Below are 18,376 nucleotides of genomic sequence, written 5' to 3'. Positions count from 1 at the left end.
AAAAATTAAAAGTAATCTAAAATATGCGTTCGAAAATAAGTTATGTCCCCTGTTTCTGCAATCTTATTTAAAAAAAGAAAAAAAGGTCTGTACAAACGCGCGCGTACACACACACACACACAAAGAAAACAACAGAAAAACAAACTACAGTGCTTATTCAGAGTGACATTAATTGAAATTAAAGAAAATACACAAATGTCAGTTATACTGACATTTGTACGTACACCAGTCACAGGACGAAGATGAATTTAAAAAAAAAAATCACGTAATTTGATCAAGTAGTTTTATTTTTTTTATTCAAGAAAATCAAAGTTTACTCTATTTCATTGAGGTTGAAAAAAGCGGGTAACGACTCGATAGACAAGGGTAGAAAACCCTAATGCACGTGGAAACTGTCAAAACAATCACTGATTACCTCCCCTTATGTTCCTTAGTAAAACATGTTCTTTTTTTTTTTTTCACTTATCTGTAAAAAACGGTAAATTTGTTTTCCATTAAGAAATTTAAATTTAAAAAATACTTGAAAAATTTTTGGTATTTTTTTTTTTTTCTAATATAAAATTTTCATTCTGTGATAAGTGGGTAAATGTAAAAGTTTTTCATTTTTGTTTATCGGTACAAGTGCCAAGCTGAATAAGGACCCAAACTACATTACATTAATTTATTTGGTGAGAGCTTATTTATGTTGTCTGATAGAAATACCGTCAAAAGAGAATTCAGAAGTTTTTTTGTTTTCTATCTCGATTGAATTGGATTATGAGAAGGAAGGAAGAAAGTAGATTGGGAAGGACGACAAGAACGAAGGAAGAAAGAATCGTTTGAAAGGACGAATGAAAGTTTGAAGTCGATTCGTTCCGGCGGACGACAAGATTCGTGAGTGTAGGAGGAGGAACTACCAAGCAAAGAAGTAAAAAATCCTATTTTATCCCCGTTTTTCTCTGGTTTTTAAACACCAAATAACATTAAAAAAAAAAAAAACTTTAAGGGAAGAATTGTAAACCAAGAAACATCACCAAAATGTCTTTCGCTGGATTAAGAAAACAATTTAATAAAGCCAATCAGGTAAGAAGAAGTCAAAGAATAAATTAATAATGATGGATATATTCTTTCTTCTTGATCATTTTTTTTTTTTTTTTAATTTTCAATTTGGATTTCTTGGCATTGAATTTTAAACCATAAAATATTAATCATGACAACAATCATGAGTTATTACATGGTTTATTATTTTTTTTTATTATTAAAAAACAGTCGTCTGTTTTTTTTTTAGTTTTTTTATTCCACCTACACACAAAACGACGATTGAATTATGTTTTATTGGTGCTTATGCACTTTTGTTACCGCGCTGTTTTTAAATATTTTTTTCAGGTTAAAATCAAGTTTCACGATATCTTTTTTATTAAATTGTTACCCATGCACTTATTGATCCGTGCTGAAATAATGTTATTATTTAAAAAGCCATTCTTAACATGGGGAGGGTGTTTTGTACCTATTCTACACTTTAACCTTACAATTGAATAAAAAAAAAACATATAACACTTTAATTAAACTTGGAAATACGATTTTGAAAACACCCTTCCCATGTTAAGAATAGCTTTCAAAATAATGTTATTTCAGCACGGTAACAAAAGTGCATATGTACCGTTTTATTTTGAAAAATTTAGTTAATAATTAAAAATATATATTTTCATGGTAGTTTATCGTGCTATTTTTTAGATAATCTTTTTTGTTATTAAATTGTTAGGTGAAAGTACAGAATAATTACAAAACTCCCTCCCTTTTCCATGTTAAGAATGGCTTTCTAAATAATAACGTTATTTCAGCACGGTAACGTAAGTGCATAAGTACCGTTTTCTAAAATTATGTATATTTAACTTTATCTTATTTGAATGTATTTTAAATTAAATTTTTATCAATTTTAAGAATTGGATTTTTTTTTTTTTTTTTTTTTTTTTTTTTTTTAGTTTTCCTTAAAAAAGAACACGCTTTGAAAAATATTTACAAATTAAAGAAAAATTAGAATGAAAAAAAAATCAGATTTTATTATCAAAAGTTTTCAAAAGAATTTTTTTAATAAAAAATAATTTAGGTGATTTTCTTTTTAAATTCATCTTACGGTTTCAGCGTCATAAATTTTAAAGACAGGTTTATTTGTAGTTTTAAAATAATTTTGTAATTTAAAATTTAGTTAAAAAAAAAAAAAAAGGAAACCTAAATAATTTAATATTAATTTGGTTTAAAAGAGAAATTAGCATTTTATTTTAATAGTGGAAAAATAATATTCTTATAACAATCGCAGGATTACAAGGGTAAAACTGGATTTTAAAAAAATTACATATTAAAAAATATTAATTTTTTTTAATGAATATTTACTTCGTTACGTCAGCTTAACTTTGTAATTTTTAAACTACAAAAATAATAAATCGCATGATTTTTTTTAAATTGAAAACGTATGAAATTTAGACGATTTTTCATATTTTTGAAACAAGCATAAAAAATGAAACCTTTTAAAATATATACGTACTTATTGTATTTAATTTAGTAAAAAAAAAAAAAAATACAAAATATCTAATGTGGTTCGAATTTGTCAATTAAAAAAAACTAAACAAAACAAAACAAAAAACGTGCTTTTGTAAAAACGAGGGAAACGAATTGAAAACTTAACAAATTGAGATGATTTATTTTCGTCTATTTAATATTTTATTTATGTAATCAAACGGCAACATTCCTTATTTAAATTAATATTTAACTCGGTAATTATAAAATCAAATTTCTACTTCAACATTTTTCGATTCTCCCAGATTTCAATGGATTTTGAAAACAAATTCTTCATAAACAAATTCGGTACTCATGCAGAGAGTGATCCGTGCTGAAATAATAACGTTATTATTTAAGAAAGCCATTCTTAACATGGGGAGGGGAGGGTGTTTTGTACATATTCTGTACTTTAACCTTACAATTGAATAAAAAAACATAATAAAACTTTAATTAAACGTGGAAATACGATTTAAAAAATAACGCGGATCACTCTCTGCATTAGTACCACAAATTCTTCAACATATTCTTATTTTACTCTGCAAAATACACACGTATGTATATATGTATGTATGATGATTAAACTGTCAGAATATCGTGCGACCGTGCGTTTATCGCAAACTTTCATTTAATGCACATTGTGTTATCCTTTTGGGCGGACCTGTACCTGTACGAGAGTGCTACCGGACCCCGTAAATTTTTTAATCATATTAGCTGAAAAAAAAAAAAAAAGTTGAAAAACATGCATTTTTAGGGAGTGTGGGCACTCTCGTACATGTCCGCCAATAATAAACTGTCAGAAGCTTGTGTGCGTTTCTCGCATATACGTAACTTTCATTCAATGCACTTTGCGTTATCCTTTTGTTTTTAATCATTTAATCGAATATTGATACTCTTGCAGTTTCCGAACTGAGCAATATTTTTCAATGTTAATATAACGTTATTTTGAAAGCCGTTCTTAACATGGGAAAGATGTTTTGTAACTATTCTGTACTTCCACCTAACAATTTAAGAAAGAAAATATCGTGGAACTTGAATTTAACTTGAAAATACTATAAAAAAAAAATAGCATGTAACATGAGTGCATAAACACTATTTTGTTTATTAAATTGTTAGGTGAAAATACAAAATTGTTCAAAAAAACACCATCCCACCTCATGATAATGGGTTTCTGAATAATGTTATTTCAGCATGGTCTGTGTTCTGCATAAGTACCCGATTATTTATTGCGATAAAGGAAATGACAAACTAAAAAGAATTTACAAAATTCCTATTTAAAAAATAAAGAAATTGCAAACAATATTTTCATGAACAGCTCAATAAATTTTGTTTTTAATCAACCAAATATTTTTGTGGTTTAATTTTGTGAATTTCTAACGGTGGAAACTAATGTCATTTTAAAAGTATACATTGGATAAGTTTTTTTTTTTCTTTTTGGGGAAAAATTTTGGGCGCTCTCAACACATATATAGACCCCAAATTAATTCCAAGCCATTTTTTTTTTTTTTTTGCCAGAATTTTGCTTCAAACAGCAAAATTTCCTGAACAAATTATTGCAAAAAAAAAAAAATCGTGTTTAACTAAATTCATTATATATAAATGCGTCAAACAGTTAAATTATTCAATGATTAATTTCTTTTCAGATTGATTTTAATTAAAATAAAAACAAACACTTGGGTTTCTACCACAACATTTATTTATTTATTTAAATTATTCTATAATATTTATAACTTTATCGTTGACAAACTTCCCTCTGTGTGTGTGTGTTTTTTTTTCTTTGACATCTTATTTAAGTAAAATATAATTGCCATCTAGATATTTCTCGGCGTTTCGTACTTTGAATTTAAAATTTATAATATTTTGTTATTCTAACTATATTAAATCGCAGGAAAATAACTAGATCTCTTTTTTTCAAGAAGTGTGCTTTTTTTTCTTCCGATTTTTGTGTCAAAATGCTGTGAGAACGCAATCCGCCAGCATCAAATTACGGATGCGTAACAGGAGCAAAAATGTCATGTTATTAAAAAAAAAAAAAAAAAAAAAAAAAAAAAAAAAAAACAATGAAAAAATGATCATTACATTTCACAATCACAAGAAAATAATCGATGATTGCCGCAGAAACACATCTTAATGCATTTTTTTTTTCGTGTGATGTTTGATAAACCAGATCGAACCCGACGAACGGAGATATTTTGTAGTTGTTGAGAATTATCGTTGTTTTTAGGATTGTGTATTTTCCACGTCCAAAATTTTCTTTTTAAAAAGCGTAATTTTATATATGATTATTCGATTTGTTGCCGTTTTAAAATTAAATACTTATGTAGTTTACGCACCGTGCTATTTATTTATTTAGTAATAAATGAAAGTGAAATTAAATTTTTGCGGTATCTTTTATTTATTAAATTGTTAGGTGAAAGCACAGAACAGTTCAGTTCACAATATTCGTCTCCTAATGTTAAGAATGGGTTTCTAGCGTTATTATTTCAGCCGGGTCCGTATTTTGAATAAGTACTGAAAATTATATTACTAAGATGGGTGAAGCAGAAGAATAGGTGACTCTAAGTCCGCAGCAAACCTTGTCAGATAGAATTTTGTTACTTATGCACTTATGTTATCGTGTTAAAATAATGTTATTTGGAAAGTCGTTCTTAACATGTGGAGGGTGTTTTGTAATTATTCTGTACTTTCACCTAACAGTTTAAAACTGGAATTTAACTTTATTATTTTTTTTTTTTAAATAGCACGAAGTGCATAAGTATCATTAAAAAAATTTATAATAAAAAGAAAATAATCATATAAATGTTTAATAGTATATTTTATAATGCTAAAAACAAATTCGAAACAGTAACAAACAAATATTTTTTTTTTTTTTGCATAAAGTAAATATAATGCGAACACTAACACTGTTTGCTGCGGACTTCGGCTCGGATGTTATTCTGATTTACCCCAAGATGTAACAAATATTCATAAAGAATTAATTTAACTTAATTTTTTTATATATAGTTATCTTAACACGTTTTTAAATTAGGGTCTATGGATCGACCTTTTAACCATTTTTTTTTCTAGTATTAAATATAAATTAATATCCCAAGTTCTCTAAAAAAAAAAATAATAATAATAATAATAATAAATAAATAAATAAATAAAAAATCGACATTAAACAAGATATTTATGAATATTTTAAACTTTTGTTAAATCTTAAATTTCAATATAATTAAAAAACTAGACATTGAACAATCGTATAGGACGGCACCAAGACGTTAAAAAACGTATACAATCGTTTTGACGTTTTACCTCCCATTCTTTTAGTGTAGAAGAATTCATTTTCTTCGGCGCCAATAACTATTAAACCATTATTTAAATTTTTTTTTTTTTTTTATTCGTTTTTATTTGATGAAGCATCTTAAAATACAAATAAAAAAGAAATCAAAAGTATACAATATCTACCCCCCTTTTTTAATATGAAACCTGATGGAACATAGTGTTACCATTGGGCATCCATACATCGCACCCGTGCAATCGTCTGGCTTCTTCCGATCTTCTACTTCGAAGAACGAGGAAATTCCATTTTATTTATTTATTTTTATTTATTTTCATCCATAGATTCTGTTATTATTTATTGGAGTTTATAACTATGATTCCGTTACTTGTTGATATCGAATTATTGTCATTTGAATATCTTTCCGGTGTATTCAGTCGATTTATGGAGAGTTAGTACAGTACAGTAGCAATCTAAAATATACGCAATTTATTTTGGACCGTTTTATTTATTTTTTCGTAGTTGTGCCTACCTAGCGTTGTCCGGGAGTTTTTACTTTCACTTTAGGTTTCACATTTAAAAATAAAATTATTTTAAACTGTGTTTTATTTATTTATTTATTTTCTTTTTAAAATAGGATTTTGACAGCTAAATTTAATTATATCGTTTGGTTATTAAATAAATTGGTGTTGCAGAAGAATAAGCGACTCGAAGTCAGCAGGAAAGTGTTAGATATATAAAATTAAATTATTTTTTGCATCAAATATATATCAAATATGTTATTTCATTGTTTTTTGGTATCATAAAAATAAACTATTTTGTTAAATATTTATCAATTTTTCATTTTTTTTATTTATCTATTTGCTTCTCTATAAGAGCAAAATGTGACACAAGGTAATGTGTGTGTGGGAGGGAGGAGAGAACGGCCCCCACCCCCTACCAAAAGGGGCACTTTGGCAGTAAGGCGAAAATACTAATTGCCTTAATATAGAAGAGTTTCCGGCTGACCTGAACGAGACCCCCCCCCTTAACGGCTTTCGGAATACCCCCTCCAACCTCATAGTTAAGAACTGCTTTCGGAATAAACCCCCACAACCTCCTCCGTGTTAAGAACGGCTTCCGTTTTTTTTTTTTTTTTTTTTTTTTTTTTTTTCAGTGGATTATTATTGATTGGACATAATTATATGGGAGGGGGTTATTCTCGTTCAGGTCCGCCGAGTTTCCCTTACATTAACAAAGGTCAAATTATGTGTAGCATCAGAACCTATACTACACTCTGATCTTAGCTCGAAGGCCAGATACCTTATTAATTTTTTTTTATTTAGAAAAATAAAATTTTTATTTGACACTGCTGGTGCTGCTGCGACGCATCACCAATAAATTAAATAATTGGGTACTTACAGATCGTGCTGAAATAACGTTATTTAGGAATGTATTAAAATGGAGGAGAAAGAGACTTTTTTTTTTCACTATTCTGTACTTTCATCTAACAATTTAGTAAACAAAAGGTAACGTGAAATTGTAGCATTTATATGATATATATTTTTTTGACAATTTTTCGTAACTACCCGAAATTCCTATATAAAACTTAGCACGGTCCGTATTCTGCATAAGTATCAGTATCAATTCTAAACTATTTTATTTCTTTTTAAATAGGATTTTCACAATTAAATTTAATTATTTCGATATCGTTTGGTCATTAAATTGATTATTAAACAATTAAAGCTAACGCTTTAAGGTAAAATATTTTAATTTATACAATTGTTAATCTTTTTAATACACGATGATTTAACTAAAATCAAAAGGCTAGTTTAAATGCTTCGAAATTTCGAAGAGTCACAAAGAATTCGTTCTTTTTTTTTCCACTAATAAAATATTTAAATGCTTGATTTGTTGTAGAATAAACCAAAATGTATTCTGGAGGATTTAATTTTGGAATTAAATTCTTGTTTAAATAGAATACTTAGTTTCGTTTTCTTTTGTTGTTTTATTTTTATTTAAATAAAATTAACTCAAAATAGAGGCGATAAAATAAAAAATATACATAAACACACGAAGTGCTCACACAATTTTATTAATACAGCGATAAATTATTTTAAAATGTTATTTACTCCTTGTAATTTAAAAATATCTTAAAATTAATTTACTGTAAACTAACTTTTTGTCGAATGTTAATCGACATTAATTCATTTTAAAAAGATCTTCCTCGTCATATGATGGAAAGTGAAAAATGGATATACGCCCCCTCGTTTGAATTGCTTTTAATATATTCTGTCCTTTGGACGGCCCTGGATTATCAACTGATTATTTATCTTTTTATTTATTTCTCTTCGATAAATCTATTTATTTAAAAAATATAAAATGTTATTACTTTTTATCTTTTTTTTTTTTCTTTCTTTTAAAAGAATTATTTGTCTATTCAATAAGCGCTAATCCTTACAGATCGTTTAAATAGTGCCAACATAAAAGCATTCCCGTAGATTGGATGACACGTGTTTTCACTTTTCACTTAGCCTACATTTTTTTTTTGTTAGTTTAAAGAACGTAATCCTGCTGTTTAAAAACATCGTCGCCGATGACTATTTCTCGAGTAAATTATTTTTGATCCTACGTGTGTAAATGTGTCTATTTGGTTAATTCCTTTTACAATCACTTAACTTTTAACCACTGTGAAACCCGTATATAAGAGACCCGAATATAAGAAAACCGGGTCGTACGAGTGCACTTATTGATCCATGCTGGAATAATAACGTTATTATTTAGAAAGCCATTCTTAACATGAGGAGGGGAGGGTGTTTTGTACCTATTCTGTGCTTTAAACCTTACAATTTAATAAAAACATATCATAAAACTTTAATTAAACTGGAAAATACTATTTAAAAAACGGCGCGGATCAATAAGTGAGCACCCAAACGGGTATTTTTTTTTTTTTTTTTTTTTTTTTTTTACGACCTGCCTCCTCAGTGTAATAGAAACACCTCCAACCACCTCATGTTAAGAACGGCTTTCAGAATAAACACCCCCTCCCCATGTGAAGAATGACTTTCGAGGTTGGTGAGTGTTTATTCCGAAAGCCGTTCTTAACATGGGAGGTTGTTGGGTGTTTATTCCGAAAGCCGTTCTTAACATGGGGAGGTTGGTGAGTGTTTATTCCGAAAGCCGTTCTTAACATGGGGAGGTTGGGGCGCTTATAATACGCTGGGGCACGTCGTAAAAATTTACCGAAAACCGGATATGAGATTTTTCTCTGATCCCAAATTATAGTGGGAGTTAATGTACAGTGTAACCTGGATTGAAGAGTAACCCGGATATAAGAAGAGAAAGACGTGGGAAAAGTATCTTATATTCGGGTTAATCTGTACTAGTTTTAAAATCCAGAGTTTAGACCATTCCTGTAACTTTATTGATATAACGTTGGTCCTGTCCTGTACTCCCCCTGTGCAGTTCTGGGAAGTCTATTCGCCCAGGCCTTGCCCTCTCTCTTTGAGAAGGGGCTAGGTATTTTATCCTCGGCTCCCAAAATCAACAGAGATTGGACCAGTGTAATGACCTGGTTCTGTGCAGTTCTAAGAGATCCACCCTCCCAGAAAGGGTTAATTTATTGTTGAGGCGCCCTTACCAGGCAATGTCGACGTGGTTGCTCCATGCACATTTTGCAGGTCGGTGTGCCTCTCTTGGGGGAGGGGGCGGCTGACTTCTCAATCCCAATTTCCGACCCTAGTGTCACAGTTCTTGCAGTGGTAGAGAATCAAATATCTCCTTTCTTTGAGAAGGGGTTATTGTTAATCGCCTAAGGCGCTTCTACAGGGGAATTCCGACAGGGCTGCCCAGCCATTTTTTGCAAGGTTAGAATACTCCTCCATTTTCAATCTCACTTTCCGACCATACTGTTGAATTTCTCGCGGTGAGAGAAATAAATACCTTCAGGAGGGTTGTGTAGTATCTGTTTTATTGTCACAAGACCCCCGCCTCTCGGTATAATATCCTCCTTTAGTTCGTTCTTTCCAGGAATTATCTTTTGCTAGTTTTGGTGGTGGTGGGGTAGTGATATGAGTAGATAAGTACAGTGTAACCCGGATATAAGAACCCAGGATATGTATAAACCGGATATAAGAGAGCTGTAGGAACTGGAGAAAGAAGTCTCTTATATCCGGGTTACACTAGAACAATAAAAACATTAAACATTATAACGAGTTTTCTCATTCATTTGAAAACATGATCGGAAAAATAGTCTTTATCTTTATAAAAGCATAATTTACGTGACTGAATTAGGAAATAACTATTGCATAATCGTGTCGTGGGCTTGAAAAACTGTATGGATTTATTAAGTTTTGCGTTTATCCGATTTTTCATTTCTATTAACCTCCTCCTCCTCCTCCCACAATTATTGAGTTGATTGAAACAGATCAGAGTTATTAGTTACATTTATTAAAATAAATAATTTATCCTATGCTTTTCTGAACAATCCGAAAAATGGATCATTTTACAACTCTAGGAGGTATCTCACTTCTGAAGCAATCCTGAGCCTATATATGTGCCAAATATGGCTTAAGATGGAGTACTGTTGCCACATCTGGGGAGGAGTTGCCTTGACAAAGTTCAAAATCGACTTCGAAATCTAGTGGGCAATATTCTTTTTTCCTCCTTACAACCTCATTCTCACAGAAGAGACGTTGTGAGTCCCAGTTCTATCTTTATTTTCATGGCGAGTTCTCGACCAAGCTTCAATCTATGCCCCCTCTCCTTTAAAACCTTCACAACAAACTCATCTAGCTACAACCACTGTTTACAATTTCCCTTGCTCTCTATCTGTGCCTAAAACTAAGCACAAATTCCATGAAAGTTTCTTTCTTATAACTGCCAGCCTGTGGAACTCTGTACTGCAGGGCTGCTTTCCAACTGACTACAACATGGTCGTTTTTAAGTCCAATGTAAACATGTTCTTGTTGAGCCGTCCTTTTAAACAAACATATTCTACCCAATTTTCACGATTATCAGTCATTATGGTGTCGTCTCCTCAAGCTCCTGACACTCGTGAAGCTTTATTCTTGAGTGGTTTTCAGGCCTTGATAAGCGGTGACTCCTCTGTTTTAAAAATGATGATGATGATAATAATTATAATCTTGTTTGTTTTTATTGATTCTCAGTCGGTTTTAGTGTGGAGAATCCAGCTCTTCCAATAGAGGCTATCTCAATTAGGAATACTAGAACAAACATACGTTCCCTCGGTACTCCCTCCCTCCCTTCCGAGGATGTATCAGGCGGCAGGCAATACCCGCCCCCCCTCCCCCCCAAAAAGAAGCTTGTAATTTGTTTACTTACCACACCCTCACAGCAGCAAAATTAGATTCAAGGTCCGTTTATAATGGAGGAAACCAGGATCCCCCCCCCTCCCTGAAAAGGAGGTCAATCTGGATGGGTATTAAATTTCCCATGATCAGCTCTGTCAGCATTTTCCAGGTAGGCGATCGGAAATACTTTCCCCCATGCAAATAATGTATGGGAGGACCCACCCTCCTCCTGAAAACTAACAGATACTACACTTTAATTCTAACTCAAAGGCTGAAGCAAATAGTGGTGCTTGTTATTGCATGAAAACTATATCTAAAATACAAATTCCATATTGGATCACACTTTAACTCTTTGTTATTCTTATTCTACTAATCTGTATATAGTTATAAAACTCGGGACTGTCCGGCAAGGTCCGGGCGTCCTTCCTTACTCTCTTAAATCTTGTCTTCAGTGATCAGGCGACTTCATCTTTTTAAAAAGGATGACAGGTGAATTTTTATATATATATATATATATATATATATATATAGGGTGGCCCACTTAAAAGTAGCCCGACCTATCTATTCTTTCTCTTGACAACCAACTGACACCACAAGAAAAAATGCAATTTTTTTTCAACAAGATGGCGCCACATGTCTCACAGATCAAATTCATGACATGTTTACGGAAGAGAGAACAATAACCAAAGGGTTATGGCCACAACGTTCCCCGGACTTTTCATCATGTGATTTTTATCTTTGTGGAACTTTAAAACAAAATTTTATGCAAATAATCCTCACAAATTAGATCAACTAAAGGAGAACATTACCAATGCTATCAGGAGAATCACCAGAGAAAATCTACAGGCAGTATCTGCAAACGTTGTTAAATGTGTCCAGAAATGCATCGATGGCAACAGAGAACCCTTCCAGCATCTTTTATAACGCTACAAATAATTTAAACAATAAAAGAATGTTCCTCTTCTCTACTACATTTTTCTGGGCTATTTTTAAGTGGGTCACTATATATATATATATATATATATATATATCTATGGGTGTGGCTCAGAGGCTAAGGAATGAGGGTGAAAAGTTGTATGCTTTGGTTTTGATTTTATCTGATGACATCCAAGTCATTTTTTTTTTTTTTATATCATTACTTTATATAAGGTTCATTATTGATAAAGAATTGTTTCTATGATAATAGATATGTAGTCTACATGAATTAAAATATCATATTCAAGCGTATCTTATGACCGAGCAATGCCGGGTGGCCTGCTAGTGTATTTATAAATCCATTAACCATATCTTATTCCTTCTTTAAATCTAATAAATAAATAATAGCCTAAAATATACACCCCTGTACCTCTATAAGGCAACCATTCGCCCATGTATGGAGTATTGCTGTCATATTTGGGCTGGTGCATCAGCTACTAGTCTCTCGCTCCTTGACAAAGTACAAAAGAGAGTCGCAAATCTGATAGGCCCTGAACTGGTATCTAAGCTTTAGTCTCTGTCCCATCGACGAAACGTTGCATCCCTCTGCCTGTTCTACAAGTATTTTAATGGTGAATGCTCTGACGAACTGCAAGCACTTGTGCCCCCATGACGTGAACACCCTCGACAGACTCAACAGGCTGCAAAATCCCACCCCCACACTGTAGAGATCCCTATATGTAAAAGATCTTTCTACTCCAGTAGTTTCTTCCCCAGAACCGCTAGACTTTGGAATTCCATTCCAGGTCCCTGCTTCCCCAACTGTACTGACGTGCAGAAGTTCAAGTGCAACATAAACCAACATCTTGCTGCCAAAATCCCTACATAGTACCCCAGTAGTTGTTGCCCCTGATAGTAGCCCCCTACACCAAAGTGGCAATGTGCCTTGTTTGGGGTGAAAATGTAATAAAAAAAAAAAAATATATATATATATATATATATATGCGTATGGGTGTGGCTCAGAGGCTTAGGAATAAGGGTGGAAAATTGTGTGTTTTGGTTTCAATTCTAGCTGATAGCATCTAAGTCATGTTTTGCGTTTTTATATCATTACTTTATATTAGGTTAAATATAATCGGTAGAGAATTGTTTCTATAATAATAGATATGTAATCTGTATGAATTAAAATATATTCAAGCATATGTTGCGACCGGGCAAGGCTAGATGGCCTGCTATCTTATTCCTTTTTTAAATCTAATAAATAAATAACCTAAAATATACACCCCCTTGCTTTATACTTGCCCCTCTTTTTTCTTTTTTGTCACTTATAATGTGAGGACAACCTATACTAATTTTATCCTTTATATGTTAACGTTAGACTGGGCCACTCTTGTCTGGCAGGTTTGAGGATATCAGTTTGATAGTTTGTCTGGATACTGTACTCTGACTGATAGTACAGGAGTCCTAACTCTTTGGTAGCACTTAGTGGCTACTCTATCATCAGTTGCATAATATTGGTATGTTTGTAGTGCCATGCTATGCATGGAAAGAGACCCTGCACTCATCTCTAGTGGACCATAAGTTGGTAGACAAAGAATCGGTTGATCGTTACCTTGTGTTGAATGTTTGGTTTTATGCACAACCACTTTATCCAACACCCTATCACCCTAAAACTGTTACAGAAATGACAGCTCAATCAAAAAATATGATCAAACCAGATGCACATTCAAATAGAAGCAATTCACCTACTCACTTAAGGCTCGCATTCTCAAATATCTGGTCTTAGAACTAACTTAAACAATGTACACTCCTCCATCCTCTCTAATCATATTAACCTGTCCAGTTATCTCCCACTTTGCCATAAGGACTCAGACAAACACATGCACAGACTTGGAGTCTATATTCATAACGAGATAATCCAAACTAAAATCGAGGTTTCATGTGCTTTAGACTAAACCTGCAATGTAGCGTGCGTTAGTTATATTTTCTCTACCGTTCTCCCTTTTCCCAGGATTGCACCCTGATCAACTATATCTCTGACAGCATAGATGTAGCATTCTCCCTAGATACCAATGCATAAGTACATCTATATGCTGACTTAATTGTCTGCTGCAGTAACTTAATTTCTCTAGTTGTAGATGTAGCTAGTAGCATCATGAGTAACTTTTCTGTCCCATTCCCTGACCCAGACGGTAACGGTCCCGACCAAAATTCTAGATCAGCAGGATCAACAAACCTCACTTCTAGACTTATTCCTGACTACAGTACCTGAAGATTGCCCACTTGGGGATGCTGATGATGTAATAATGATAAACATCACTCTTAACTCTCAATCCCAAGTTAAAGAACCATTGCTCCAAATGCAATTACAAGAAGGTACTACAAGAAGGCTGACTGGGAAGTCATCAGGAATCACATCAGAGATGCTCCATGGGGAAATATCTTTTCTCTTTTATTGGAACAGTGCACAAATGAGACTACGGATTGGTTCAAAGCAGCAATTGAAGCGCATGTTCCCACAAGGAAGTTCTATCACAAATCCTACTCTTCCCAATGTTTTACTTCTACTTGCACAGCTGCCATAGCTCAAAATCAGCATACATACCACAAATTTATCAAACATAAGTCCAGTACAAACAAAAGTATATAGAAGCTGAAAATAATTGTAAGAGTGAAATAGCCAAAGCTAAGTGAAGACATGCTGTAATAACCAGAAAATATATAGAATTACAGAAATTAGGAACTTGCAATTTCTAGAAAATTTATAACATTGTAGTAAATCAAGACCAGTCAACAATTTCTCCACTATCCAACAATCTTGAAGTTGTTCACACAGCAACCAAAAGGCCAACCTGCTTTCCTGATGTTTTGCCTCCGAACTTCGTCTTGAACCAATTAAACCATTCTCTTCAGATTTTCTTTTGCAGACAGAAACCACATTCGATGATCTGAAAATCACCCCTTCCCAAGTACATGATATCATAAAAGAACTAGATACCTCAAAGGCATGTGGACCTGATCTTATCCCAGCTACAGGGTGGAATAATAAAGAATACAATATCACAGCTTTATTTTTTAAATTTTATTGAAAAAATCAATTCAGGTAACTTGATTATATAGTAGAGCTGACATCTATTCAATCTATCCGCCTTTAGCCTCAATCACCGCCTCGATATGGGTTCGAAACAGAGAGCATGCGTTTTCTGCAAGTACCAGCGGGGACTTGGAGAATACTCGGCAAATAGTGGCGATCAGACTGGCTTTGGTGTTGTGGGAGGTCATGTTGGTGATGGTCTCGACGTATGAGTAAACGGAGTAGTCCAGCGGGTTTAGGTCGGGGGAGGAAGAGGACCAGTGAGAGAAAGGTCCAAAGTTGTAGCACTCCTTCTGAAGTTAAGCCTGAATCTCTTTGGACATGAGCAGGTGCCGAGTCCTGCTGCCAGCAGCCACCTGATTGCACCAGGAGATCACCACACTCTTTAGCATATCCACATACACTTTTAGAAGTCGACTTTAAAGAGGTGAGGTGGCATGATGTGGCACTCGCTTGAAACCACACCAAAGACCATAACTGTGGCCAGAAACTTTTTCATCACCCTGGGCACGCCCCTGTTATTCATATCGATTCAGCGATGTATTTTGAGGGTGCTGGCAATGGTCCTGTTGTCATAACTTGGATCAGTAGAGAGCATAGTTGTACAGCAGTGCATCTGTGATCTCACTTGTTGAACATCATGTCATTTTCAGACATGGTAAAAGGCTCCTATCGCTCTTGGGATTTGTACAAAACTGGCCAACTAGTAGATGGTCTGCAACAAAAAAAAAAGAAAACTGGTTTTCATCAAATGGAAATGGAATCATGTCTTTTCTAGGGTGACAATTTTATTGTTTCACACTGTATATATACACAATAGATTTGTAAATAAATACTTTCTATTTTGGAGATGAGGACGACACAGATAAGAAAAAAAAATTTTTTTTGATAATATGAATTAATCTGGAGCAAAAATAACTGGATCCTTGGGCCCCCAAAATCAACAGATATTAGACCATTCCAGTAATGATCCGGTCCCTGTTGATTTTCCGATGGGAGTTTAGTTCTGTGCAGTTCTAGGTGGTCCACCTACCCAGGCTCTTGCCTTCTTACTTTGAGAAGGGGTTAGTTTATTGCTAATCACAAGAGTTGCCCTTATCAGGAAATACTGACGGGGCTGCCTAGGCACTTTTTGCACGTCAGAGTGCACATTCTCAGGGAAACTGACTTCTCGATCCCATTTTTTGACCCTGGTGTCTAAATTCTTGTAGTGGGAGAGAATTCAACAACTTTAATCCTTGGGGCATACATTGAAAGTTGGCCGCGAACATCTTCAAACCTCTGCATGCTTTAGTGTACATTGTACACATTTTAAACGATTGAACATTTTATGTTTCGAAATGTTTGAGGAATAATTTGTATAATTTGGACTACTATTCTTATCTTGATTATTTGAAATTATGTACAAGTTTCCAAGTTTCGAAAAATGTACCTGAAGAATGTCGGAAGTTACACGAGCCGAAACTTTGTAGATTTAATAATCCAAATGACACAAGTGACCTGTTATAAGAATTAAACTGAACCTTTTATTTAATTTACACGGATAGATTGTTCTTATTCTGTCAGCCTTGGATATATAACCCAATGGTTACAGATGTTGGTTAACAATCAGTTCTAAGTGACTGTCATCAAAAAGATGCACATAAAAAAAAGATTGGAGGTTACATCGGCCAAAACCTTGTATGTAGAAAGGAAAAACAATATAAAAAAAATTAATGACGAAGTCTATCCATACAAAATAAATTTTTTGTGAAGACGATACAAAATAAAGTGTCTAGTAATGAAAGTTCAGAATCCAAAAAATATTTTGAGTGAAAAAGAAAACAGTTGTTTCGCTTGTAAGGGGAAATTGAGTGGACATGTTCATTTCGGCTGGCACCATGTGTAAGTGTATTAGCATGCTTGTATTGTTAATGAGAGTGTATGTATAAACTTGTGTGCGTGTTTATATGCTGATGCTGTGTGTAGTAGTTTGTAAAAGTTGTGTTGCATCTGCCAAGAGCTTTTAAGCACCCCAAAATTATGTGATATTTTTATTCAATCACAAGATTTTGTTTTTGGAGGCCCCGAGGATCCAGTTTTTTTTTTTTGTTCCAGATTAATTAGGCTAACCTATTCATGTTATCAAAAAGAAATGTATGCACGTGTTGTCTCTGGAAAGAGAAAGAAAAGGGATGTGTTTGGGTTTTTATAGTACATGTAAAATTCGGGACTGAATATGTCTTGCACTGAAATTAAGTTGAACAAAAAAGAGCCTGTTGATTTAAGCTTTTGTTCAATGGAGAGTTGATATTTAAAAAATTGTTTGCTATCGCCATTGTTTTGTATAAAAAAACAAGATGAGAATAATAATCCGAATAATACAAACGTCCTGTTTTTGTTGCAAACTTTGTCTGGAGGTGACATATCTTTTGAAGTTGTCTCCATCTTCTATGTTGGAGATGTGGTAGACAACAATGGATGCTGTACAGATGTCATAACTAGGATACCGTCCGCTTGGAAGAGATTCAGGAAACTCATTCTCCTTCTGTCCAATTCTGTGGATATGTTTTGTTGCTGGTGTTTGAGAAATCATGTTTCATGCCACTGAAACTTGGACTGTCACTGTTGATAATACCAACAAGCTTGTGAGAAACGACAGTGCTAAGGTCAGATGGAAGCTCTTCAAAAATTATGGACAAGAGGCACATGGCCAATCTGCAAGAATGTTTTGGCATCCCCTCTTTGAAAGTTATCCTTAGGCGTGAAAGATGGAGATGGTTTGAGCATATGAATAGATGACAACCTTTGGCAACATAGAATGCTGTCTTTTGATATCAAAGGCAAATACTGCGACCAGCCAACGAAGTGATAGATGGGCAACATCGAGGCTGACCTCCGCATTCTAAACATCATAAAGCATCTGGTCAATAATCGTAATGCTTGGAGAGCAGTCATCAACATTAACATGATCAAAAGGAGTCTGTGTGAATAGTACATTTCCATTTAATCTTTTTTCACTAAGAATGGTTTAACTTTTTTTATTTCGTATTTTGGATAAAAAATAATCTCTACTGTTATATAAAAGTCACTTGTGTGTGTGAGTGAGTGAGAGTTCCTTCCTTCCTTATAGGTTCCGAAGTGGCTGAGCCTATCTTTTGCAAATTTCACACATTGCTAATTTATCTGTCTGGCAGTGTTCTTAGATATGTTTTGTACAGAAATTCATCTGATAAATATCGAAAATCAAAAAAATCCAATCCTAAAAATAGTCTTTTTTTTATTTTTTTTTTATAGATAAAAAAA

At 33.3% G+C, this 18,376-nt stretch overlaps 1 protein-coding gene across 6 annotated transcripts in view; it reads left to right on the top strand.

The window, feature by feature from the left end:
- The first annotated feature begins 444 nt into the window (after nucleotides 1-444).
- The window catches only part of LOC145276755 (endophilin-A3-like), a 557,457-nt gene continuing 539,525 nt past the window's right edge, over nucleotides 445-18,376 (top strand). For all 6 annotated transcript variants that reach the window (XM_080127997.1, XM_080127994.1, XM_080127991.1 and 3 more), the window contains exon 1: nucleotides 445-1,062. In XM_080127997.1, coding sequence (XP_079984123.1) covers nucleotides 1,018-1,062 — 45 coding nt within the window. In that variant the 5' untranslated portion in view covers nucleotides 445-1,017. The remainder of the gene's footprint in view (nucleotides 1,063-18,376) is intronic.

Source organism: Euprymna scolopes, chromosome 5 (genome assembly GCF_053919585.1).
Source record: "Euprymna scolopes isolate OS-2025 chromosome 5, ASM5391958v1, whole genome shotgun sequence".
NCBI lineage: Eukaryota > Metazoa > Mollusca > Cephalopoda > Sepiida > Sepiolidae > Euprymna > Euprymna scolopes.
The sequence above is the reverse complement of the archived record's forward strand: the minus strand, read 5'-3'. Positions and strand labels throughout refer to the sequence as shown.